Here is a 20707-nt window from a genome sequence, read left to right as displayed (position 1 = left end):
TGAAGGAAGCTGGGGATTCTGGGAGGCAGAGATGAGGAAGGAGCAGGTTCTAGACATGAGGGACAGGCAGCCCGTGGAAATGTTGAAGGGCCATGGGCAGAGAGCAGCCTGCAGGCCAGTGTTCCTAGAATGGAGAGCACAGAAAGACGAATAAGTAAGACAGCGGAGGAAATTTTACTCCACCATCACGAGGGAGCTATGGTCAGATCTGAGGGGGCGTGTGGTGGTTGTTGTTATTGTTGTTTGACCTTCGTTGTGGAAGAGGACCATGGCATCAGGGAGGTGATGCCATGACTTGCAGGTGAATTGGATTTAAGTGAGGGAGCGCTGTGCAGAGTCACCAGCCTCACTCTCTCCTCCAGAGCCATCTGGGTTCAGTGGCCAGATATAGATCAGGACGAGTTGTAGAGTATGAAAATGGTGAGGGGAATGGCAGTTGGGGAAGGACTTTGGACCCCAAACAGGTGGTAAAAGAGAGGTACTGGTATTGATTGATGTTTATCGAACCCAAGTAAGGCATGCGTGTGTGCTGCTTTCATTATTTATTTGCAGTAAATGGTGTTTATTGCTCTGGGCCACAATCCATTCTGCTGGTAGAAAGGTCAAGGTGTTTCCCCTTTAGGAAACTTTGGAAACATAGAAAACTGGCTACCCATTTTCTGCTGCCTCTTCTGTTGTGATGAAGACCCCCCTGCCCCTTGCCTCTACCACAGAGTTCACCCCTGGCCGAGGAGTGGACCTTTCAGGCATATCCCGCTGACCGCCTGTCCCCTTTGTTCTGAGACTCCAAGTCGTCTCTGTCCCCTGCTTCCTCCTGGGTGTTGTTTCTAAGCTCAGCCATTGAACACAAGTGGATTAAATGCCCAAGACCTCCTGTTGTAGGTCCAGCACTCTGCTAGGCACTGGGGGGAGCTTATGCCCTCCTGGGAAGTCTAGCCCTTGTGCACAGATGAGAGGGTAAGTTCCCTGAGGCTAGGGATTGTTTTGTTCTTTGTTTTTGCTTCCCGTCACCCAGTATAGTGCCCGGCCCATAGTAGGTGTTTAAAAAATGCCTATAAGTTCCTTAGCAGATTCCTTTTTGTATGCATTGTTTCCAATAGAATGTAAACTCCCTGGTGCCTGGGATTGTTTCATTTTATCTTGGTATTCTCGTAGCCTGGTATGTAGTAGGTACACTTAATAAATGTGGATTTATTGATAGCTTGAGAAAAGATAGATTGAGGCTTAGAGAGAGCAGTAAAGGAGGGATGTGGGGTGAGGGATTATCAGGGAACGTTTCACCCTGGAGGTGGGCCCTGAAGGTAAGAAATTGGAGAGGATGGAGATACTGGCGAGGTGAGAATGGAGATGTGGATGGAGGTGAGGATGGAGGTGTGGATGGAGGTGCAGATGAGGTGAAGATGGAATTGTGGATAGAGGTGTGGATGGAGGTGCAGATGAGGTGAGGACGGAGGTGAAGATGGAGGTGCAGATGAGGTGAAGATGGAATTGTGGATGGAGGCGAGGATGGAGGTGTGGATGGAGGTGCAGATGAGGTGAGGATGGAGGTGAAGATGAAGTGAGGATGGAGATGAAGATGAGGTGAGGATGGAGGTGTGGATGGAGGTGCAGATGAGGTGAAGATGGAATTGTGGATGGAGGTGAGGATGGAGGTGTGGTTGGAGATGAAGATGAGGTGAGGATGGAGGTGAGGATGACGTGCGTCCCAAGTGCACAGAGGTGGGGACACCAGCGGTCACCCCGCCAGTCACTTGGTCATATTCTCAGTCATCAGCCACGTCTCAAAGTGGACCCTGTTGACTTCTGGTTTCTTTCCCTCAGAGCGAGCCACTGATGGATCCCTGCAGGGCGAGGACTGGTCCCTCAACATGGAGATCTGTGACATCATTAACGAGACTGAGGAGGGGTAAGGGGCCTGGGGGGGCCTTAATTGCCAGAGCCATCAAGTCCCAGAGCCTGTGGCTGTTTAACGAGAGCTGGAGACTTCCGTAGGGGAGCAAGCCCTTCCCTTGGAGCAGTGGCAGAGAGCCCAATGCAGCAACAGGCTTGGCCTGGCCTGGCCCGCAAACCCCAGAGCCATCCAGACCTGCCAGGACCTGGCTCGCTGTAGATGGGCTGCTCTGTGAATTCTTTAACCCCCAGGTTCACCGTGGAAAAGTTAGTGCTAACAGCAGGAATCCCTTGAGTGCTGGTAGTGCCAGGTGGGACGTCCTCACTGGGCCAGGCCCTCCTCCCCACCGGCCTCCTCTCTTAGCCGCAGCCTCTCACTTCCCCTTCTGGCCAGCCCTCCTACCAGTCGCTGCCAGGCTGACCTTCCTCACCCATCCCTCCTCCAGGTCAGCTGCCCCACAGCCCTCCAGGCCTCCATCACATCTGAAACAGCCTCACCTTTTCTGACAGGCTATTCTTCTACATTAGGAACTTGTCCAAAACCCAATGAGAATGAATGTTTCCACATAGAAAAAAAAAAAAGAAAGAAAAAGAAAGAGCAGTCATTGTGTGTGGAACTGGGAACTCTGTCATCTACAGCTTGGGGTTTTAAATATGACTACATTTACCCCAGCTGCACTGACTGTCTCCCCTTCAGACCTCCTCCTGCCCACCTCTGTGTGTTTTACAAACTATTTCATTGGATGCTGGTTTTTGTCTTTGTTTAAGTACTACTACTGCTATACCTCCACTTTCCCCTTGTAAATACTTCTCCACCCACATGCCCAGGAAACAAAGCCTTCACTTGAAACAATTTAAGATGTTTGAGCAGAACCAATCCATATGCTGGCCATGAGAGAAAGTGTATGTCTCACACACCCCTGCTGCCACTTACTGCCCTGGCCTCGCCTCCACAGGCACTGCCCTGGCCTCTGGCCTCGCCTCCACACGCGCACTGCCCTGGCCTCTGGCCTCACCTCCACACACTCACTGCCCTGGCCTCGCCTCCACACACTCACCGCCGTGGCCTCTGGCCTCACCTCCACACGCGCACTGCCCTGGCCTCTGGCCTCACCTCCACACACTCACTGCCCTGGCCTCTGGCCTCGCCTCCACACGCGCACTGCCCTGGCCTCGCCTCCACACACGCACTGCCCTGGCCTCTGGCCTCACCTCCACACACTCACTGCCCTGGCCTCTGGCCTCACCTCCACACACTCACTGCCCTGGCCTCGCCTCCACACGCTCACTGCCCTGGCCTCGCCTCCACACACACACCGCCCTGGCCTCTGGCCTCGCCTCCACACGCTCACTGCCCTGGCCTCGCCTCCATATGCTCATTGCATTGGCCTCACCTCCACACACACACTGCTCTGGCCAGGTTGAACTGTCCCCTCCCCAGCGCTTTCCTGTGTCTGTGCCTAGAATATCCTGGCTCATTGCCCTTCTCTGGCCTCAGTTTCAGTAAGATGATGTGGTTGGATCTCTAAGGACCCGTCTACTACAACATCTGTGTTCCCAGCTGCCCCTGGGCCGGCGTCCACTCTAAAATGTTCCCAACGTGTGGTCATCCTGTTTTTACTGTGACTCCTCCTTCCCTTACTGATTGGTCCCCAGCTTTTAAAGGCCAATTCTGATGCTGCCTTCTCTGCATGAAGCCCTTGGGCCTCCCTTAACACTGTTTGCTCCTCTCTAAAGCACCTCGAGATTCTTTGCATGATAGTTATCTGTATGATCTCGACTTTGGGGCTCCCCCAGCGTTGAGCGCACAGTAGGTGGTTAAGAAATAGTTGCTAGACTGGGTCTGTTTGGATCTCCTGCCTGCAAGAGGTCAGGAGAACAGCTCCAGCTAAAATGGCTTTTCCGAGGCAGGTGACTGTGGGTCCAAGACTGTGACCTCCGCCCCATTCTGTCTGTTGATAGTGAGGAGGGACTGTCCCTGCCACACTCCCGTCCCCCCAGGGCACGCCTAAGCAGACTGTTCGCAGGGAAGGCCCTGAGGCCAGCTGGGCTCCTGACATTGGGGCTGAGCCATCGCAGGCCTTGGTGGAAGTGGGGCGCTAGGCACCACCCCTCACTTAACCTCCACTGGCACCCTCCCACTTCCCCAAGAATTCCAACAAGCTTCAGAGATAGGCAGCCAAGTGGGGGAGGGTGGCATGGTGTAGACAGAGGACCAGAAAGACCTGGGTTCCAGTCCTGACCATGACACTTCCTGGCTGGGCGCCCCTTGGCAGATCACTTCCTCTCCCTCTGGCTCACCTTGCTCATCAGTAAAAGGAGGTGACTGGACTTGTTGACCTCTCCTTGCTCCAGACCTCAGATCCTATGATCCTCTCTGGGCCTCAGTTTCCTCATCAGCAAAATGAGGAGGTCAGACTCAGTGCCTTCCCTCTCCAGATCTGTGATCTGACTGGTGCTTTTCTGCCATGAATCAGCATTGACAAACACTGCGCTCCCAGAGGCCATGGGGTTCGAGCCGGCTCTATGTCCAGGGCCCAGCCCCCTGGGCCTACTGCTCCCAGCGTCTCCTCTCCACCTAGGCTAGCAGAAAGGAATGAGTCAGAGCTTCCGTGCATCCTCTCCCATGTCGGCAGCCCAGAAAGTTCTCTCTCTTAGCCCGTTCTGTGCTACAGCCGCGCCCTCTCCTCGTTTCCCACAGCCCCAGAGACGCCTTGCGAGCCCTGAAGAGGAGGATTGTGGGTAATAAGAACTTCCACGAGGTGATGCTGGCGCTCACGGTGCGTGCCCAACCCCTTTCCAGCCAGGCCCTGCTCCCTCTGGTGCCTGGGCTCTCCGGCGCTTTCTGCATCTGCGCATGTTCCCTCGCTGTCTGGAAAGGGGCAAGGGCTGGGGCCCAGTGTGCTGAATGTTTTTATTGCAGGGGGAATCAGGAAAATGGTAGGAGGATGCTTAAGCCAGGGGTCCCCTGGGACCTGCCACTTCACCTAGAGAGTTCTAGAAACCAGAGACCCAGAAGTCTCAGCCCAAGTCGGGGCAAACAGATTTGAGAGAAATGTGGGTTAGCCCCCTGTCCAAACTGGCTCCTTGGTTGTCTGCGCAGTCCATGGCTGGTGGGTGACAAGGAGACAGAGGGTGACAGAGGCCCTTCTGCCTCAGGTCTCTCGGCCAGAGGAGGGGACGGTGAGTCTCCTTGTATCCATTTTGTATCCAAAGGTGTACCCCAAGGTGATAGGGAATATTCTGGGCAACAGAGCGGGGGAGGGGTTCATGGTGGTGATAGTCATAGGAGGTTTGCCTTGGTGTGTATGTGGGGGGGCACAGTCTGGGCCCCACGACAGAGACTTGGATGTTTGGAGTTTCTCTGTCAAAATGATGGCCTGTTTGAAAGGAGGAAGACCGTCTTCACAGGAAGGGCCCTTCCCTACGTGGAGTTCTCACCGCTACTTGTTGGCCCCTTCAGGTCTTGGAAACCTGCGTGAAAAACTGTGGCCATCGCTTCCACGTCCTCGTGGCCAGTCAGGACTTCGTGGAAGGGGTCCTGGTGAGGACCATCTTGCCAAAGAACAACCCCCCCACCACTGTCCACGACAAGGTTCTGATGCTGATCCAGGTGAGCGCCAGGCAGGGGGGCATGGCGATGGGAGGTCCAGGGAAGAGCAGAGGTTCCCCCCAGAAAATGAGAAACGTGGGCCTGGAACCCGCTTCCCCCGAGGCCTTGAACTGGGAGATTCTCAAGACAAGACTGAGAGAAGAGGGAAGGCCGAAATCCATAGCACCGCCACACCTGCAAGAAAAGTCAGTGGATTAGGAGTGGGGAACCTGGGTTCAAATCCTGCCTCTGACGCTGAGTGACTTAGGGCAGGTCACGTTGCTTCTCTTGGCCTCAGTTTCCTCTCCTGTAAAATGAGTGAGTTGGACCCGATGAACTTTGAGGTCCACTCCAGCCCTAGATGTCTGCATTTCCAATCCCAGCCCCAACAGCGAGCACATGGCCTGGGACCCTCAGATCATGGCCCAGTTGAGAGGGAGTCCCTGAGCAAAACACAGAGAACACAGGCTATTCCCCACTTCGGGTAGCGGCTCATTTCTCTGTGTTTGGCTCGATCATTTTCTATGTTGCGGCTATTGGTCTCTGACCTAGACAACCTCTTTCCTCTTCGCTGAACTTTAGGGTTTACAAAACCCTTTGCAAATATTTCTCATTTTATCCTCATAACAGCCCTGTAAGGTAAATGTGATTATTATCCCCATATTACAAATGGGGAGACTGAGGCACAGGGAGATTAAATGGCTTGTCCAAGGTCATACAACTTGTGTCAGAGGCCAGAGCTGAACTCAGGACTCCCTGACCCCGTGTCCAATGCTCTGTTTAGTCCCTGCTCCACCCAACCGCCTCAACGCGTCAGGGCTCTGGCTGGGTGCAAGAGGAGGGTGCTGTCCTGCGGTTTGGCACCAGCAGCTTGTTCTAGGCAAATTCTCTGGGCTGAGATTTAGGAGATCTGGGTTCTGGTCCCAGCCCTGCCATTGTCTGTTAGGCCCTGAGGGAGTCCCTTGAACTCCCATTTCCTCAGTTTCCTCATCTGCAAAATGGGAATAAGGACTTCATTAGCCCTTGAGAGAGTGATTGTGAATGTGGAATAGCAGAACTGTATGGGAAGGCCCTCTCCGGCTAGAATGCCCCACACAGCTATCAAAGAATGATTCTGATCCTTGAAGACTCCTTCTGAGTGAGTCTCTGGTGTGGGCCCAGTGCCACAAACATCTACACCAGGTGCTGAAAGTCAGAGACAAAAAGTGAAGAATGGTACCTTCCCTCAAGGAGTTTCATTCTTTTTTAAAATGTATTGTTATCTTTTGTTTTGGTATCACGTCGTTTTCCCAATACATTATTCCTCGTCCCTGCCCAGAGAGGGTCCCTTGTGACAAAGAATGAAAAAGAAAACCACAAAGACTTGAGCTATACTAACCCACTAGCCGCATCGAATGGAATTTGTAGTGTGGCACACCCATAGGCCCCCACCTCTGCAAAGAATCAGGTGAGCTAGGGGCAGCTAGGTGGCGCAGTGAATAGGGCACTAGCCCTGAAGTCAGGAGGACCTGAGTTCAAATCCAGCCTCAGACCAAACACTTGACATTTACTAGCTGTGTGACCCTGGGCAAGTCACTTAACCCCAATTGCCTAAAAAAAAAAAAAAAAAAAAAAAGAATCAGGCAAGGTGCATTTCCAAGGAGTTCACAGTCAGGTGAGAGATAACAACATACAAGCACACAAGTAAATGTAATCTCACCCAAGAAGGGAGAGGTGAATATGGAAGGGCTGCCTGACTTCCGCTGGTCAAAGTCAGGTCCAGAGGTGAGCCTCATAGGAGGCTCTGGAGTCCAGGAATGGAGCTGAGGAGAGGACACCCAAGCCCTAAAGGACATGGAGTCAGAGCAGGACTACTAGCAGTTAGAGGCTGAAGACCTGGGTTTGAATCTTACGTCTGATGATTAGGGGACCACAGTGAGAAGTGAAAGAGACCTTAGCAGTCCTCGGATCCAACCCCTGTTCTATAGATGAAGAAACTGAGGCCCAGAGAGGTCACCTGGTTTGCTCCAAGATGTAGCAAAAATGGGAACTGGACCCGAGTCCTCTCACTCTAAATCTAGTGACCTTTCCACTGTAGCCCAGGGCCCCTCTCTGGGCCATCCCAGAACACTCCTGGCTCTCCCCGTGTCCAAGGTGCCTTCTAGCTGTAGCTCGCCCAGCCACCCCAGGAATGGGTAAGAAGGCCGGGGGGGGGAAGGTCAGTGTAGTGACCAGCTGGGTCTATCCCCTCTGTTCCTCTCGGCAGTCCTGGGCAGACGCCTTCCGAAGCTCACCCGACCTGACAGGCGTCGTAGCTGTCTATGAAGATCTCAGGAGGAAGGGCCTGGAGTTTCCCATGACGGACCTGGACATGCTGTCCCCCATCCACACGCCCCAGAGGGTAAGGAGGCTCACCACCTCCCATGCTCCCAGTCAGGCCAGGGCAGGCCTGTCTCCTTCCCCTGTGTGGACCAAGCTGAGAGGCAGAAAAGCTGGGAAGAGACAGAGAGCTTGGCCAGCTTCTTCCTACTGAGCTGCGGGCCTCCCAAGTTTCTCTCGCCAGCCCTTGCTTCACCCTCTCTGATTTGGTTTTCATCCCTAGTCCGTGTATAGCTCCGAGCCCCCACCAGGACAGAATTCATCAGTAACACAGTCCAGTCAGCGCACAAACGCCCTGCAGCAAGCCGTGTCCCTGCCAAACGTGCCGTCCGCCCCGGATGACGTGCCTATGACGCCAACACCAGAGCAGGTAAAGATTGGCCTGGCTCCCGGGATTCAGTTCCCTCAGCCCCAGAGTCAGGGGACTTTGTTTTTATTTGTATTTGTAGCCCCAGGGCTTAGTACCATGCCTGGCACGTAGTAAGTGCTATAATGTTCATAGATTGATTGATACTTAAAACTGGTCTAGCCTGCTACCTCATGGTATAGGTCTTGACTTGTTTATACTGGGTTGGACCCTCTCTTACCAGGGCACGCTGGTGCCTCCTTGGCACCTGAGCATCTTAGGGGAGTTGCCTGGGGCACAGAAGGGTCCTGCAACCTACCCAGAGACACACATGCAATGGGCGGCAGAGGCAGACTCCAATTTAGGTACTCTATCCATTGGGCCACACTGCCTCTCAGTAGCCTACACTGATTCTCTAAAGCACCATCCCCCACTCACACTGGGCAGGGGCATGGCACAGCTTTCAATCCTTTTAGGGGTGAGGAATGTGAAGTTCAGAAAGGTCAGGTAGTTTGTCCTTGGTTACCCAGCTAGGAGGGTCAAAACCAGGGCTCACTAAGCTTCTGGGCTCCCTTCACTCTATCACACAGCCAGGCAGTCGCACTAACAGTATGTTCTAGGACTATTTTGGTCTGGACCTGAGATTTCATTGGTAAAGGGAGCTCCTTTTACCAGTGTAGATCGGCACTTTCTCTGTACCTTTTGGTTCTAGTGAGCTGCCTAGACCACAGAGAGGTTGAGGGAACTGCACAGGGTCACACAGCTGACATGGGTCAGAGGTGAGACTTGAACTGACTGAGCTACTGCTCCATCCACAAAGAAATATAGCCTCTAATTAATGATGTTTGTACTCTAGGATTTCTTAGAAGTTGGATTCTAAATCTTAGGGTGCCAGAGAAATGTAAGTTGTCTTCTATGTAGAGATCTACACATAGTTGGAAAATAGCTCAATGGCATTCTTATTAATGCACTCTTTCAGGAGGGGAAAACTGAGGGACAGAGGGAGAGAGGCCCCATGGTAACAGTAGGTCTGCCATAGAAAATCATTCCCCAAATGCCAATGGCTACAGTGCTGCTCCCGGGTTTTCCCAGGTCGTGTCCTGAAGGAGTGGCCAGTCTAAGGATCCTTGCTCACTCAGCCTCACTCACACACTCTCCTAATGATGAGCCTTCCTGGGGGAGGCAAGCACAGGGGACAGTCCAGAGAAGTCCAACGCAGCCATGCTCCTGGAGCTGGTGGGAAATGTGTATTTGCACTGCCGTTCCTTCCCACTCTCCCACCTCCCAGTTACACATGTACACCTTGGCTCTAGCTGACCCCACCAGTATTTCCAGCCTTTGGTAGACTAAACTGGTCCTGTCTAGAAGGGACCTCAGGCAGGCAGCAGGCCCTCCTGTGCCCAAGAGCAGAGACCTGGCCCTGCCCATTCCCCTCCCCTCCCCCCAGAGGGGAGGAGTCTGAGGGTCTCAGTGGCCTTGTTAGCAGCTGCCTTGGGCCCCTGGGGGAGATGCTGTAGTTCTGCCATCAGCACACCTTGGGGGTGCAGTCATTCTGACCTTGGTTTTCCTCCCTTCCCAGCTGTGCCGTTGGCTTGGAAATGGTAATGTTTGGAAAGGACCACCAGGTGTGAGGGGCCAGAGATGAGTCTGGTGGGGAGTGGGGAGAGATGAGATCCCCACCAGAGAATGGCTTACATTCCTTTTGGAGCTGGGCTGGGCCCTTGGGCTGCCAGGGAAAGGACCTATCTAAGCCTAGGGCTGGCTCTGCAGGGCATTAGGGCAGTATCACCCATGCTGACTCCTCAGATCTCCATCCTCACCCAGCCAGGCCAAACTTAAATGTGTATTTCAGATTGGGAAACTCCGCAGTGAGCTGGAGGTGGTGAATGGCAACGTGAAGGTGATGTCAGAGATGCTGACCGAGCTGGTCCCCGGGCAGGCTGAGCCCTCAGACCTGGAGCTGCTGCAGGTAAGGATCCCTCCCTCAGGCTCAGCAGCCCCCTCATCTTTCCCCTTTCCAGGGGCCTCCCACCTACTCAGGAAGATGCCCTGGGGGTGCTGGGAGGGAGACTGACAGCTTACCAGGTGACTCACACTCAGCTGCAGCTTTGGATAAGAGGGCAAGGATCAGTGCCCCGGGCCTGGGCCTGCGTGGGGGCTCCTGGCATTACTTCCTGGTGACAGACACCACCACCACCATGCTGTGTAGACCAGAAGTAGACAGAAGAACCCCAAGACACCCAGTACTGGCAGAGCTGAACGGTGTCCTAAACCAGCCAGTGCTGGTTTAGTTTTTTAATTTAAAAAAAAATTTACAATCACCTTTGTTTCCAAATATATCCCTCCCTATTCCACTACGTGGTGAGCTATCCCTAGGAACAGAATTTAGAGAGGAGAAAAAAAAGCAGTTTCGCAAAACTAACCAACATACCAGCTGAGTATGTCAGCATATGCAGTATTTCACCCCGTAGCCTTCCACCTCTGCAGAGGAGAGAGAGGGGAGCTTATGAAAAGCGCAGTGCACAACTACAACCCTGAGAAGTAGATCAGTATAACAGGAATTAGTGTCCCCATTTTACAGATGAGGAAACTGGCGCTCAGGTCACGTCATAGCCTGAAGAGAGATGTTGGAGGGGGACAATAGAGATAGCAGCCTGCTTTAGGAGTTTTGCCTAGAGTCTACACTGCCTCAGGGCAGAGAGAAGACCGAGCAGAGCTGGTGGGGGCAGTCAGGGCAATGACGTGGGTGTGCCACAAGGGTAGCATCCTCTTAACTCCAAAAAAACGGCAGGGAATGTGCTGATTTGTCAGGGCGACTATGTCTTTAAAGGTTGGGGCGTGGTTCAGTGGAAGATTTGGAGCCAGAAGGCCTGGCTTTTGGACCTCGGGCCATATCTTCTTAGGGTTTCCTTTCCTGGTTTGTATTGAGGTCAGGCCGATACTCTTGAAAAGGTGCTTTGGGAGGTCCTGGCCTAAGTAAATCAGGGGCTTCACAAATACATTTTGAGATGAGGAGCGCCAGCCCGAGAAGTCAGGAGATCCAGGTTCTTATCCCACATGACTTCCCATCACCCATCTCTCTTGCCTCCTCGGCTGCACCTTGCAGACCCCCTAGCTTCCTCTAAAAGAACCACCATGGACAAGGCCTTTTCTAATTGCCCCAGTTGGGAAAACCTCCTCCTACCCGACCATTACATTTATTTGGATATATCTTATATGTAGCTGTGAATATGTTATTTCTCCCCAATAGAACATAAGCTCCTTGAGGGCAGGGGCTGCTCTGTCCTTGTACGCACAGTGCCTGGCACATAGTGGGGATTAATAAAGGTTTGTTGATTGATTTATCCGGGCACTCATTGTGTGAGATTAGACAAGTCACTTGGACCCTTCCAATGTGGTGGTTCTGATGAAAGTCTGGAATTTCAGCCAGGGCCAGTGAGAAGAACGACAGGAAATCTGCTGCCTCCCTGCATGACCTTGGGCAAATCCCTTCTCCTCCCTGGGGCTCAGTTTCCTTCTCTGTAAAATGAGGGTGTTGGCCTGTAAGGCCCCTCCCAGATCCGGAGCTGGGATGCTAGGAACAGAATCCCAGCCAGGCAGGTGAGCATCCAAGGCCTTTTGGTTTGGAAAATAATCAGATTAATGCTCCATTGCATCGCTTCTGGGCATGCCTGATCTGGAACCAGAAGAGACCTCAGAGGCCCGTTTTACAGATGAAGAAACCAAGGCCCTGTGAGCAGTGACTTGCCCAGGGTTGCACAGGTAGAGCAGGGACTTGAAGCCTGGCCTGACTCCAAACCCAGGGCTCCTTCCTCCATCCCACCCTGCCTGGCATACTGTGGTGCCTGCCCTCATGGCCATGCTGAAGGGGCTGACATCCACAGAGCTTTCGGGGAAGGAGGAGGAGCTTCCTGCCTGAGATGCTGGGAAAGGCTTGAGACAGCCTGGCCTCGGAAGGAACCAGCAGTTGCCCAAGGAGACGTTTCTGTTGTGGGAGAAGGAAGTTGGGATGGAACCACAGAGCAGTTTGGTCACTGGAGGAACCAAGAGCTGGAGTCAGTGATGAAGCTGGCAGCCACCCTGACATCCCAGCCGCCAAGCAAGCAGGAAACCCCAGGCCTCCAAACCAAAAGTCTGAGACAGGCCCATGGTGCCCTCTGGACACACAGGACCGCCGGGTGTCTTTGCCAGAGGGTCCTCCGTGGTCTTCTCAAAGCCTACCTCTGACAGTTGTGGGAGCTGAAGCCCAGAGGGAGGAGGGGGCTTGCTTAATCTCCCTCAGCCAGTCAGTGGCCAGGCTGAAACTAGAACCAAGGAAGGGGCTGGTGGTCAGAGAACAAGGAGGCCTGATCCTCGTCCGGCCCCAAGGGACCTCGGGTTCTAGGACATTCTCATTTAGGATTCAGATGTCACTCTTTGGGACTTATATTAAAGGATATTTGATGGGCAGGGCCTATGCTGATTGGTGGTTTCCCAGGAGGCCTGGTGATTCTGGCCGTAGGGCAGGAGACGAGGGACAGCTTCCCAAATGGTCAGAGGCACTAACTGGTAAGAAAGAGCCTCGAGGCAGTGGTGTCTAGACTGGAGGCAGTGGCCTGACCCCGTGGGCTGTGGGATGAGCCACCAGGGTGCAGAGGTGGGCCGTGGCGGCCCTTCTGTGTGACAGCCGAGCCTAGGACTGTCTCCACACGGCCCACCTACCCTGCCGCCCCTACCACCTCCCAGTGGCGCAAGCTCCCACCCTCTCAGGCTTTGGCCTGTTATCGCCCCAGCCGTCCTGGCGCATCTCACTGCCCAGCCTCCCCACCAGGAGTTGTTATTTACTTTATAGCGCGTAAGTAGTTGGGTGTTTTGGAGCCCGCTGCCCTGGGAGCTGGCCTTGCAAACCCAGCTGTGAAAGGCTGTGGCTACAGGAGGCAGGAAGGACCCTAGGGATCGTGGGGTCACATACTAGAGTCAATCAGTGAGCATTTACTAAGTGCCTACTATGTGCCAGGCACTGTGCTGAGCACTGGGGATACAAAGAAAGACAAAAGGCCCTGCCCTCCAGGGGCTTCCAGTCTTACGTGTGAGACAGTGTGCCAATAACTGGGACCATCTGAAGTCTGTACAGAAGGAGGAAGGTTACCTAAGAGGCAAAGCTCTCTAGAGCATGAGGGGACCTCAGCTCCCCCCAACTTTACAGATGAAGAAACAGGCCCAGAAAGGCTAAGTGACTGCCCAGGGTGAGACAGCAGATGCAGGGCCTGGATTTGTGCCTGAGGGAAGCAGTGTAGGGGAGTGGGTAGAGTCAGGGCCCCGGGGCTCCAACCTGGACTCTCCCACGTCATGCCTTTGTGACCCTGGGGGTGTCACTGTCCCCTCCCGGGGCCCCCTCCAGCTCCAGAACTGTGGTCCTGGACGTGGTCCGGAGAGCAGCGTGCACTTGGCGCCGATGGCTGCCATTTTCATTGCACTTACATATATCATCTCGTTAGATCCTCACGATAGCCTTGAGAGCTGGGGGCTGTAATTGCCCCTGCCTTGCAGATGAAGAAACTGAGACTGAGAAAGGTCAAACCCAGGCCCACAGCTAGTTGGTGAATGCCTGAGGCAGGATTCTCACTTGGGTCTGCCTGACTGCAGGATCCATCCTCTGCCCACCACATCCCTATCACACTCCCCTACTAGGGGGGCACCGACGAGTGCCCAGCTGGCGCCAAACACCTCTGGACACAAAATTGAGGCCCGAACTTGGCTCCGTCCCTCTCCTGGCCACCCCAGGCCTATAGCTCAGTTCCTGGAGGGACCCGCCCACCCCCTGCCTTCTTTCCTTGTTGGGGTTCCCACCATCCACTTGCTTCCCCCTTTGTGGTCAGGAGCTGAACCGGACGTGCCGAGCTATGCAGCAGCGAGTTCTCGAGCTGATCCCCCGGGTCCTCAACGAGCAGCTGACCGAGGAGCTGCTCATCGTCAACGACAACCTCAACAACGTGTTCCTGCGCCATGAACGGTAGCCCTGTCCCTGCCCGGGCCCTTCGCCCTCCTCCTCCACTGGGGTCTGGCACCGTCGAGGCCACCTTCTCATTAGCAGGCCTGGCTTGCTGGGTGGACTCTAGGTTGGCCCTCTCTGGATGGAGCCACACTAAGAGTAAAATGGGGGCTTAGAGTTAAGACATACAGACCAAAAGAAGGCATCCCTCTGGGCCTATGCTCTAAGGGCTCAGGGTGCCCCAGGGCCTCTCTGCCAAGCTGGGGGCGGGTGGGAATGTCTCCCTGAGGAATCCAGAATGGAAAGAGCCCTGACCCACATCCCCTAGACCATGTCCCTAGTGCATCAGTCCAAAAGGACAAGATGATAAGGGGACTACAAGCCCTGCTGGACCAGAATGGGACCTGGAGAAGACTTAGGGGCTTGGGTCATCGGGTCGTTCACAGGGCTTCCCTGCGGCCAGTGGGTGGAAGGCCCGGAGAGGCAGCTTTCAGCTCCATATAAGGAAAGGTTTTCTCAAAATGAGACTGCCCCAAAATAGTGTGGGCTGCTTCCAGAGGCCCGGGAGGCCTTTCAGTGGAGGCAGATGCCCACTCGTCTGATCTCGGGGGGGAATTACTGCTCAGATGCAGGCTGCCCTGGCCCCTCTCTGAGGACTCCTCCAGCTCAGGCATTCTGGGAATCTGTGAGCTCCAGCCCTGAACCCCCTCTCTGCTTCCTTACAGGTTTGAGCGGTTCCGAACGGGCCAGCATAACAGGGTAAGAGACTGGGATGAGAGATGCTCAATCCTCTAGTAAGTCACCATTGACCCCCGTGTGGATAACCTCCCATGTCCTCACAGTGCCATCTGTGTCAGTGGGACACCTGTTCTTGGCACCGACAGCCCTAAGCTGCCCATCCCCCCTCCACACACCCTCCAGGCCAGCCAGACTTTCTTACCTTGACTCTCACATGACCCTCCCTCCCTCTCCCATCTCCCACCTCCATGCCTTTGTACTCACTAGCTGTCCCCGTGCCTACAGTCTTCTCTCTCCTATCCTCCAGACCTCTTGAAAGTCTGTATTTCTTTCAAAATTCAACTTAGGGGCCGCCTTCTACGTATGGCATTTTTTCTGACCCCTCCCCCACAAACTGTTAGTGACCCTCCTCCCACCGCCTCCCAACCCAGATCATCTGTGTTTGTCTTGTATGTACATCCTTATATCTGTGCAGGCTGTCTGCTGTTAGAGTGTAGACCCCTTGGGACCAGGCACTGTTTCGTTTCTGTCTTTGTGTCCTCAGCAACTGGCCCGATTCCATAACAGGTGATAATAAATGCCGATCAATTGCACAACTAATAAGTCAATCAGCAAACGCTGAGTAAGCTAGCCACTGTGCATGTGCTGAGGCTGCAGAGAAGGAACAAAAACAGACCGGCTGTCATTCCAATGGGGGAGATAATAACAGAAATCATCACACACAAGATAATTATAGAGTGGATGGAAGAGCCGCGGGCCAGGCCCGGGCGGATCTGCGGGCTGTAAAGTGAACGGGGGCACCAAGGTGGAATGAGGCCTTTCCCAATGCTCCTCAGCCCACCTGGCCCGGGACGGTGTGTGGGCTCTTGTGCCTGGTTTCACAGAAGCCAGTAGGGCAGGAAGCCCCCTAAAGCCCGTGGTCCGTGACCGTGGGCAGCTGCCTTCAGGAGGCGAGAATAACTGGGCTTTCCTTTTGAAGGTCCCAAGTGAGGTGGAGCCAGCGACCAATCTGATTGACCTCAGCAGCGCCAGTCCTGCCCCGGCGGGGCACCAGCCAGAAACCCCCAGGACCCTCTCCTCTCAGCTCGCCGGGATGAGTAAGTGAGTGGGCCGGATTCTGGGGAAGAGCTTCTGGTTTGGGATGTGGCCGTGCGCCCTCTTCCTGTTGGACAGTCAGATTCAAGCAGGGTGGGAGCACCCCAGTCCGGCTGCCGCCTCCCTGGTTTCTCAGTGGTCGGCGGAGAGCTCTGCAGCCCCAGGGTGGGGCCTGCAAGCTCTGACCCAGACCCTCCCGAGGAGCAGGGACATTAAGTACTGTCCACCCTGGGGCTCGGCACTGGCTAGGTGCTGGGCCTCTGGCCTCACCAGCTCCTTGCAGCACGACCCATTACGTGAGACTTTCCCAGGGACACAGCGAGCTTGGGGAATGACCCCCAGGAATCTAGAGTCCAGGAGCTACAAGGGCCCTGTAGCCCTAATCTAGGAGCCTTGACTACCTCTGCTTTCATTGCTGGTCTTGGGGCAGCCTGAAGGGAGAGCCCTGGGCATGGGGACTGGCAGCAGCTGCTGCCATCCTGCCCACAGGAGAGCTTATGGTGTGTGGGAAGGAGAACTATTCCTCCAGACTTGTCAGATATGCTACCATCTCCATGCCTTTGCATTGGCTGTGCCTTCTGCCTAGACTGCCCTCCCTCTTCACCCCCTCCCCCACCTCAGAGACTCCTTCTACCATCTACCGCTCCCCAGCCCCACCCCACACTGTTGAGGGGGCAGCGAGGTGGGACCAGTGCTGGGCCGTGGGCACTTGGCCACGTGGCCCAGGATGAGCCAAGGGTGGTCCCTTCCTCCTCTCAGGGGGAGGATCTTGAGATCCTAGTGGCCCCCCTCCCAAACTTCCTGGCATTCATGGTATTTGTTAGATGCTTTGTGTGTCCCTGCTGTTGCCCCTCATTGGGAGGTGGGCTTCCTGAGGTGCCAGGTGCTTTATCAGTGCCCTCTGACTGCCCGGCCTTTCTCCTGCAGACCTCGGCACCAGCAGCGTCAGCGCCACGCTGCAGTCTCTGAACACCTCGGGAAAACTGGAAGACGAGTTTGACATGTTCGCCTTGACTCGGGGGACCTCGCTGGCGGATCAGCGGAAGGAGTGAGTGGGGTGGGGTGGTCCTCGCCCCATCCTGGCTGCCCTGTGTGCTTTGGTCCTTGGCACCTGCTTCTCAGTAGGCCGAGGCGCTAAGTGCACCTTTGTGCTCAGCCCCCACGGTCCAGGCAGGGAACCTGCCCCCAAGTCTGGCCTCCGGGGGGACCCCCCACTGGGTCTGGACCAGGAGGATCTGAGTCCCGGCACTGTGATGCCCCATGATCCCTCAGGGCTCGTCCAGCCATCAGTGCTCTGATCCTACCAGCATCTTACACCAGACCCCTCAGCTCCAAAGGGAGCTTCCCCCGGGCCTCAGTTTCCTCATCTGTAAGATAAGGCGATTGGACTTTGTGGCCTGTGTGCTCTAGACCTCAGATGTTGTAATGGCTTGGATTAGCCAGCCCCCGAGGGCCCTCAATCTCCCAATCTAAAGTTTCTGTAGCCTCTCTGGTGCCCACTTTCCTGCTCTGTAGAATAAGGGACCAGGATTCCCTTCCAGTTCCAGAGCTGGGATCCCGTGCTATGTGACCTGGATAGGAAGGGTCACGCCATTCACAAGCATGAGAAGCGGACCAGGTCAGCTCCATGGCTAGGGGAGGCTGGAGGCCGTCACAGACGACAGAATGATCCTTTAGACACTTCTGCACAAGTCCGAGGGTGCCCAAAGAGCCCGAGCCCCAACCCGCTCCCAGCCCCCCCAGAGCGTCCCCCAGTGGTCACCCTTTGGGATGTTGGTAAATCCTGAAGGTTTTGTCCCAGCGTTTCTTCTTCCCCCAGAAGGTGCTTTTGATCTGCAGGGGTGAGCCTGCCCTCCCTGCCTGGCCTCCTAGAAACAGAGCCTTTCCTCCTCCTCCTGCTTGGCCGGTGGCTCCGGCCTCGTCAGGGAGGGGCAGCACCCCCATGTTGTCATGGGTAGGATGAGGGGCCACTTTTGTCCTTAGGGTTGGCTCTCCCCTCAGGGCCTAGCTGTGGGTGGCTGGTCAGATCCTCAAGCAGAAAGGAGGAGCTCCGGGCCAGGAAGGAGATCCACCCCAAGAGGCAGGCCATAGGCTCAGCTGATGTGTGCCGAGGCCCGCAGCAACCAGCCCAGGGTGTCAAAGACCTTGTGAGATCTCTGATGGTCTTTGGGAGTACACAGGATGGACCTTTCCCAAAGGAGGCCAGTTGGGTCTCCCCACTTGAACCAAAATGCTTTAATCCCAAGATCTCAGGTCTGTGATTGTAGGCGAATACATGGTGCTGCTCATAGACCTAGGCCACTGACCACAGCATCTCCCAAGTTGGAATGAACTTCAAAGGTCGTGTGGTCCAGCAGGCCCTCCTCCAACATCCCCAGCAGGTGACCAGCCCTCCTTCAGTTGGAACCTTCAGAAATAGGAAACTCCCATGGTGAGGTGGGAAGAGCCCTGACCTTAGTCACAGAAGCCCAGTTAAAACCCAGCTCTTCAATCAGTAACCTTGGCTGGTCACTTAAGCTTGGGGGGTGGGGGAGGGGGACGGTTCGGACAAGATGATCTCTGAGCATCCTTCCAGTTCCAGACTTCAGTTCTTGTGGTCCTGAGCCCCTCCCCCTCTTTGGGCCTCATTGCTGGATGACCTTGGACAAGTCACTTCAGCTCTGTTCAGTGTTCAGTGAGCTTCTCCGAGGCCCTTTCCAGCACCCCCATCTTTGATTCTTTGTCTGGGCCCACTCCGTTTTGGGCTCACTCGCTCCTGTGATTGTTGGGAAGGTTTTCCTGCTAGGAAACCAGCCTTTCTCCTTCCTGCACCTTTCACCCGAGGCTCCCAGCTCTGCCTCCTGGGGCCAAGCAGAATTCACGGGCAAATGCTTTGGTAGCTGGAACGGGCTTGCACTCAGCCACATGTGCATATTTGCCCATCTCCTTGGCATCTACAGCAAAATGGTGGCCAGGGAGCACAGGGTAGTGAATTTGGGGAAAAGCAGGGAAGGAACCACGGAGGCCAGCTTCATGAGCCTTGGGTTCTGGCTGGCCTGTAGAATTCCTGGCCCCACGAGTGCGCTAGCAGGCAACGTGCCCATCTCATACCCTGCCCTCTGTGTCTCGGTCTGGGAGCAGAGCTGGGCAGCCCAAGATGCTCCCTGCTGAGCCTGGGACCAGCAGGACTCATGGAAGGGGGCCTCTTGGCCTGTTTCAGAATCAAGGCCACTCTTAGGGGGGAGGAGGTGCCTTGGGTTTGATTACCTGTTCCCAGGCCTGCTGGGATCTCGTCTGTCTCCTTCCCTGGGTCGGCCCTGCCTGGGCTGGCACAGATTTGGAGCTTTTAAAGCCTGTAGCCTCCCAAAAAGCTGATGTGATTTAGGGCGCATTCAGAGAGGTGCAGGGCCTGGAACAGAAAGGCATTGTGGGAGAAGGGTGGAGAGGTGGCCTCCGTTAGGAAGCCCCAGGTCCAGGTCCTGCCTGACACATGCCAGACCCTGGACAAGAAGCTTTACCCCTCATTTATTAAATAGTGGGGTTAGACTTGGCCTCTGCCGGGACCCACAGAGTCTGATTTAGGACTGATGGGAGAAGAAGCTTTGCCCGACAGCTTGAGCTACCCCCGCCTGGGAGGAGCTGCCAAGGAGGGCAGCGGGCACTGCCTCTCATTGGGGGTCCTCTGGTGAAGGCCGGTGGCCATAGGCAGGGATGCCTCAAGCAGGCCGCGTCTGCCCAGGCGGCCCCTGCAGCCTCCTCCAACCTGGAGGTTTGTGTTTCCAGGGCTCCTCGCTCCCGACTGTCCCCCCGGCCTCGCTGTTGGGTGTGTCAGTCTTCCTCGTCCTGGTCCGCAGCGCATTTCTGACCTCCAGCCTACCCTGACTCACAGGCTGTGTTTTCTGTGATTTCTCCTTGCCTGCCTGGCCCCTCCCCCCCGCTTGGCCTCCCCTTTCACTCCATCCCGATGATAGTGTGGCCGATTGATTGCCGACCCACCTCCTGGGCTCAGTGCCCCAGCTTTCAGCCAGCCCCACCTCTCCACACATCACGGCCTCTGCCAGGGTCACAGCAGTGGGAGGACGCGCCTGCTCCTTGACGGGGCCCTGGGTGGTGAGCTGGCCTGGACTGAGGCTGAGTCTTCACTGGCTTGGAGGGGAAGCATGTGCCCTGTGTGTCCGGTAGGGCCCAGCAGATTTTTCTGCCTGAGGAGCATCTTCTATTTATTCCCTGCACTCAGCCCTGGCCGGCCACAACTGATGCTCCTCTTGCTTCCTGTGCGTGGGCATGTGGGCCCAGCATTGCTGCGGGCACCTGAAGCCCTTCCTTCCCTTCTTTCTCATTAGTGGCCTGGTGGCCTACGGTGGCCCCTTGACGGACAAGGACTTTTTTGACAAGTTTGACCGCAGATGGCCCAGGCCCTTGGCCTTCAACCACCCTGGGAGGATCTGATTCTCTTCTCTCCCCCGTCCCTGCCCTCTTTGGCTGCTAAGAAGGGTTGGCAACAAGGGCAGCCTGCCCATGGCCCTGAGGATGTCCACCACCATGGCCTCCCTCTCCCTAGAGAAGTGATGTATGTACAGTATGCGCCCTCCCCTGCTGAGAGAGGTGGAGAGGAGCTGAGTGACAGGGCAGGAGCTACACGGGGTGCAGGGCGCACAGTAGGCATGCCTCCTGGTGAACAGTGAGGGGTGCGAGGCACACAGTAGGTGTGCTTCTTGGTGAACAGCGAGAGATGCAG

General features: G+C 55.3%; 1 protein-coding gene across 8 annotated transcripts in view; it reads left to right on the top strand.

The window, feature by feature from the left end:
• The window catches only part of TOM1 (target of myb1 membrane trafficking protein), a 55300-nt gene that overhangs the window by 23478 nt on the left and 11115 nt on the right, over window positions 1-20707 (top strand). For 7 of the 8 annotated variants that reach the window (XM_027872813.1, XM_027872830.1, XM_027872822.1 and 4 more), the window contains exons 2-11: window positions 1822-1906; window positions 4592-4670; window positions 5354-5503; window positions 7728-7862; window positions 8064-8210; window positions 10039-10155; window positions 14045-14178; window positions 14883-14916; window positions 15875-15992; window positions 16918-17038. In XM_027872813.1, coding sequence (XP_027728614.1) covers window positions 1822-1906; window positions 4592-4670; window positions 5354-5503; window positions 7728-7862; window positions 8064-8210; window positions 10039-10155; window positions 14045-14178; window positions 14883-14916; window positions 15875-15992; window positions 16918-17038 — 1120 coding nt within the window. Of the gene's footprint in view, window positions 1-1820; window positions 1907-4591; window positions 4671-5353; window positions 5504-7727; window positions 7863-8063; window positions 8211-10038; window positions 10156-14044; window positions 14179-14882; window positions 14917-15874; window positions 15993-16917; window positions 17039-20707 lie in introns of those variants that run through there. The other variant, XM_027872857.1, reaches the window with a different exon arrangement.

This window comes from Vombatus ursinus, unplaced genomic scaffold (assembly GCF_900497805.2).
Source record: "Vombatus ursinus unplaced genomic scaffold, bare-nosed wombat genome assembly UNPS02003292.1, whole genome shotgun sequence".
Lineage (NCBI taxonomy): Eukaryota > Metazoa > Chordata > Mammalia > Diprotodontia > Vombatidae > Vombatus > Vombatus ursinus.
This window is presented reverse-complemented; position numbering and strand designations above follow the sequence as displayed.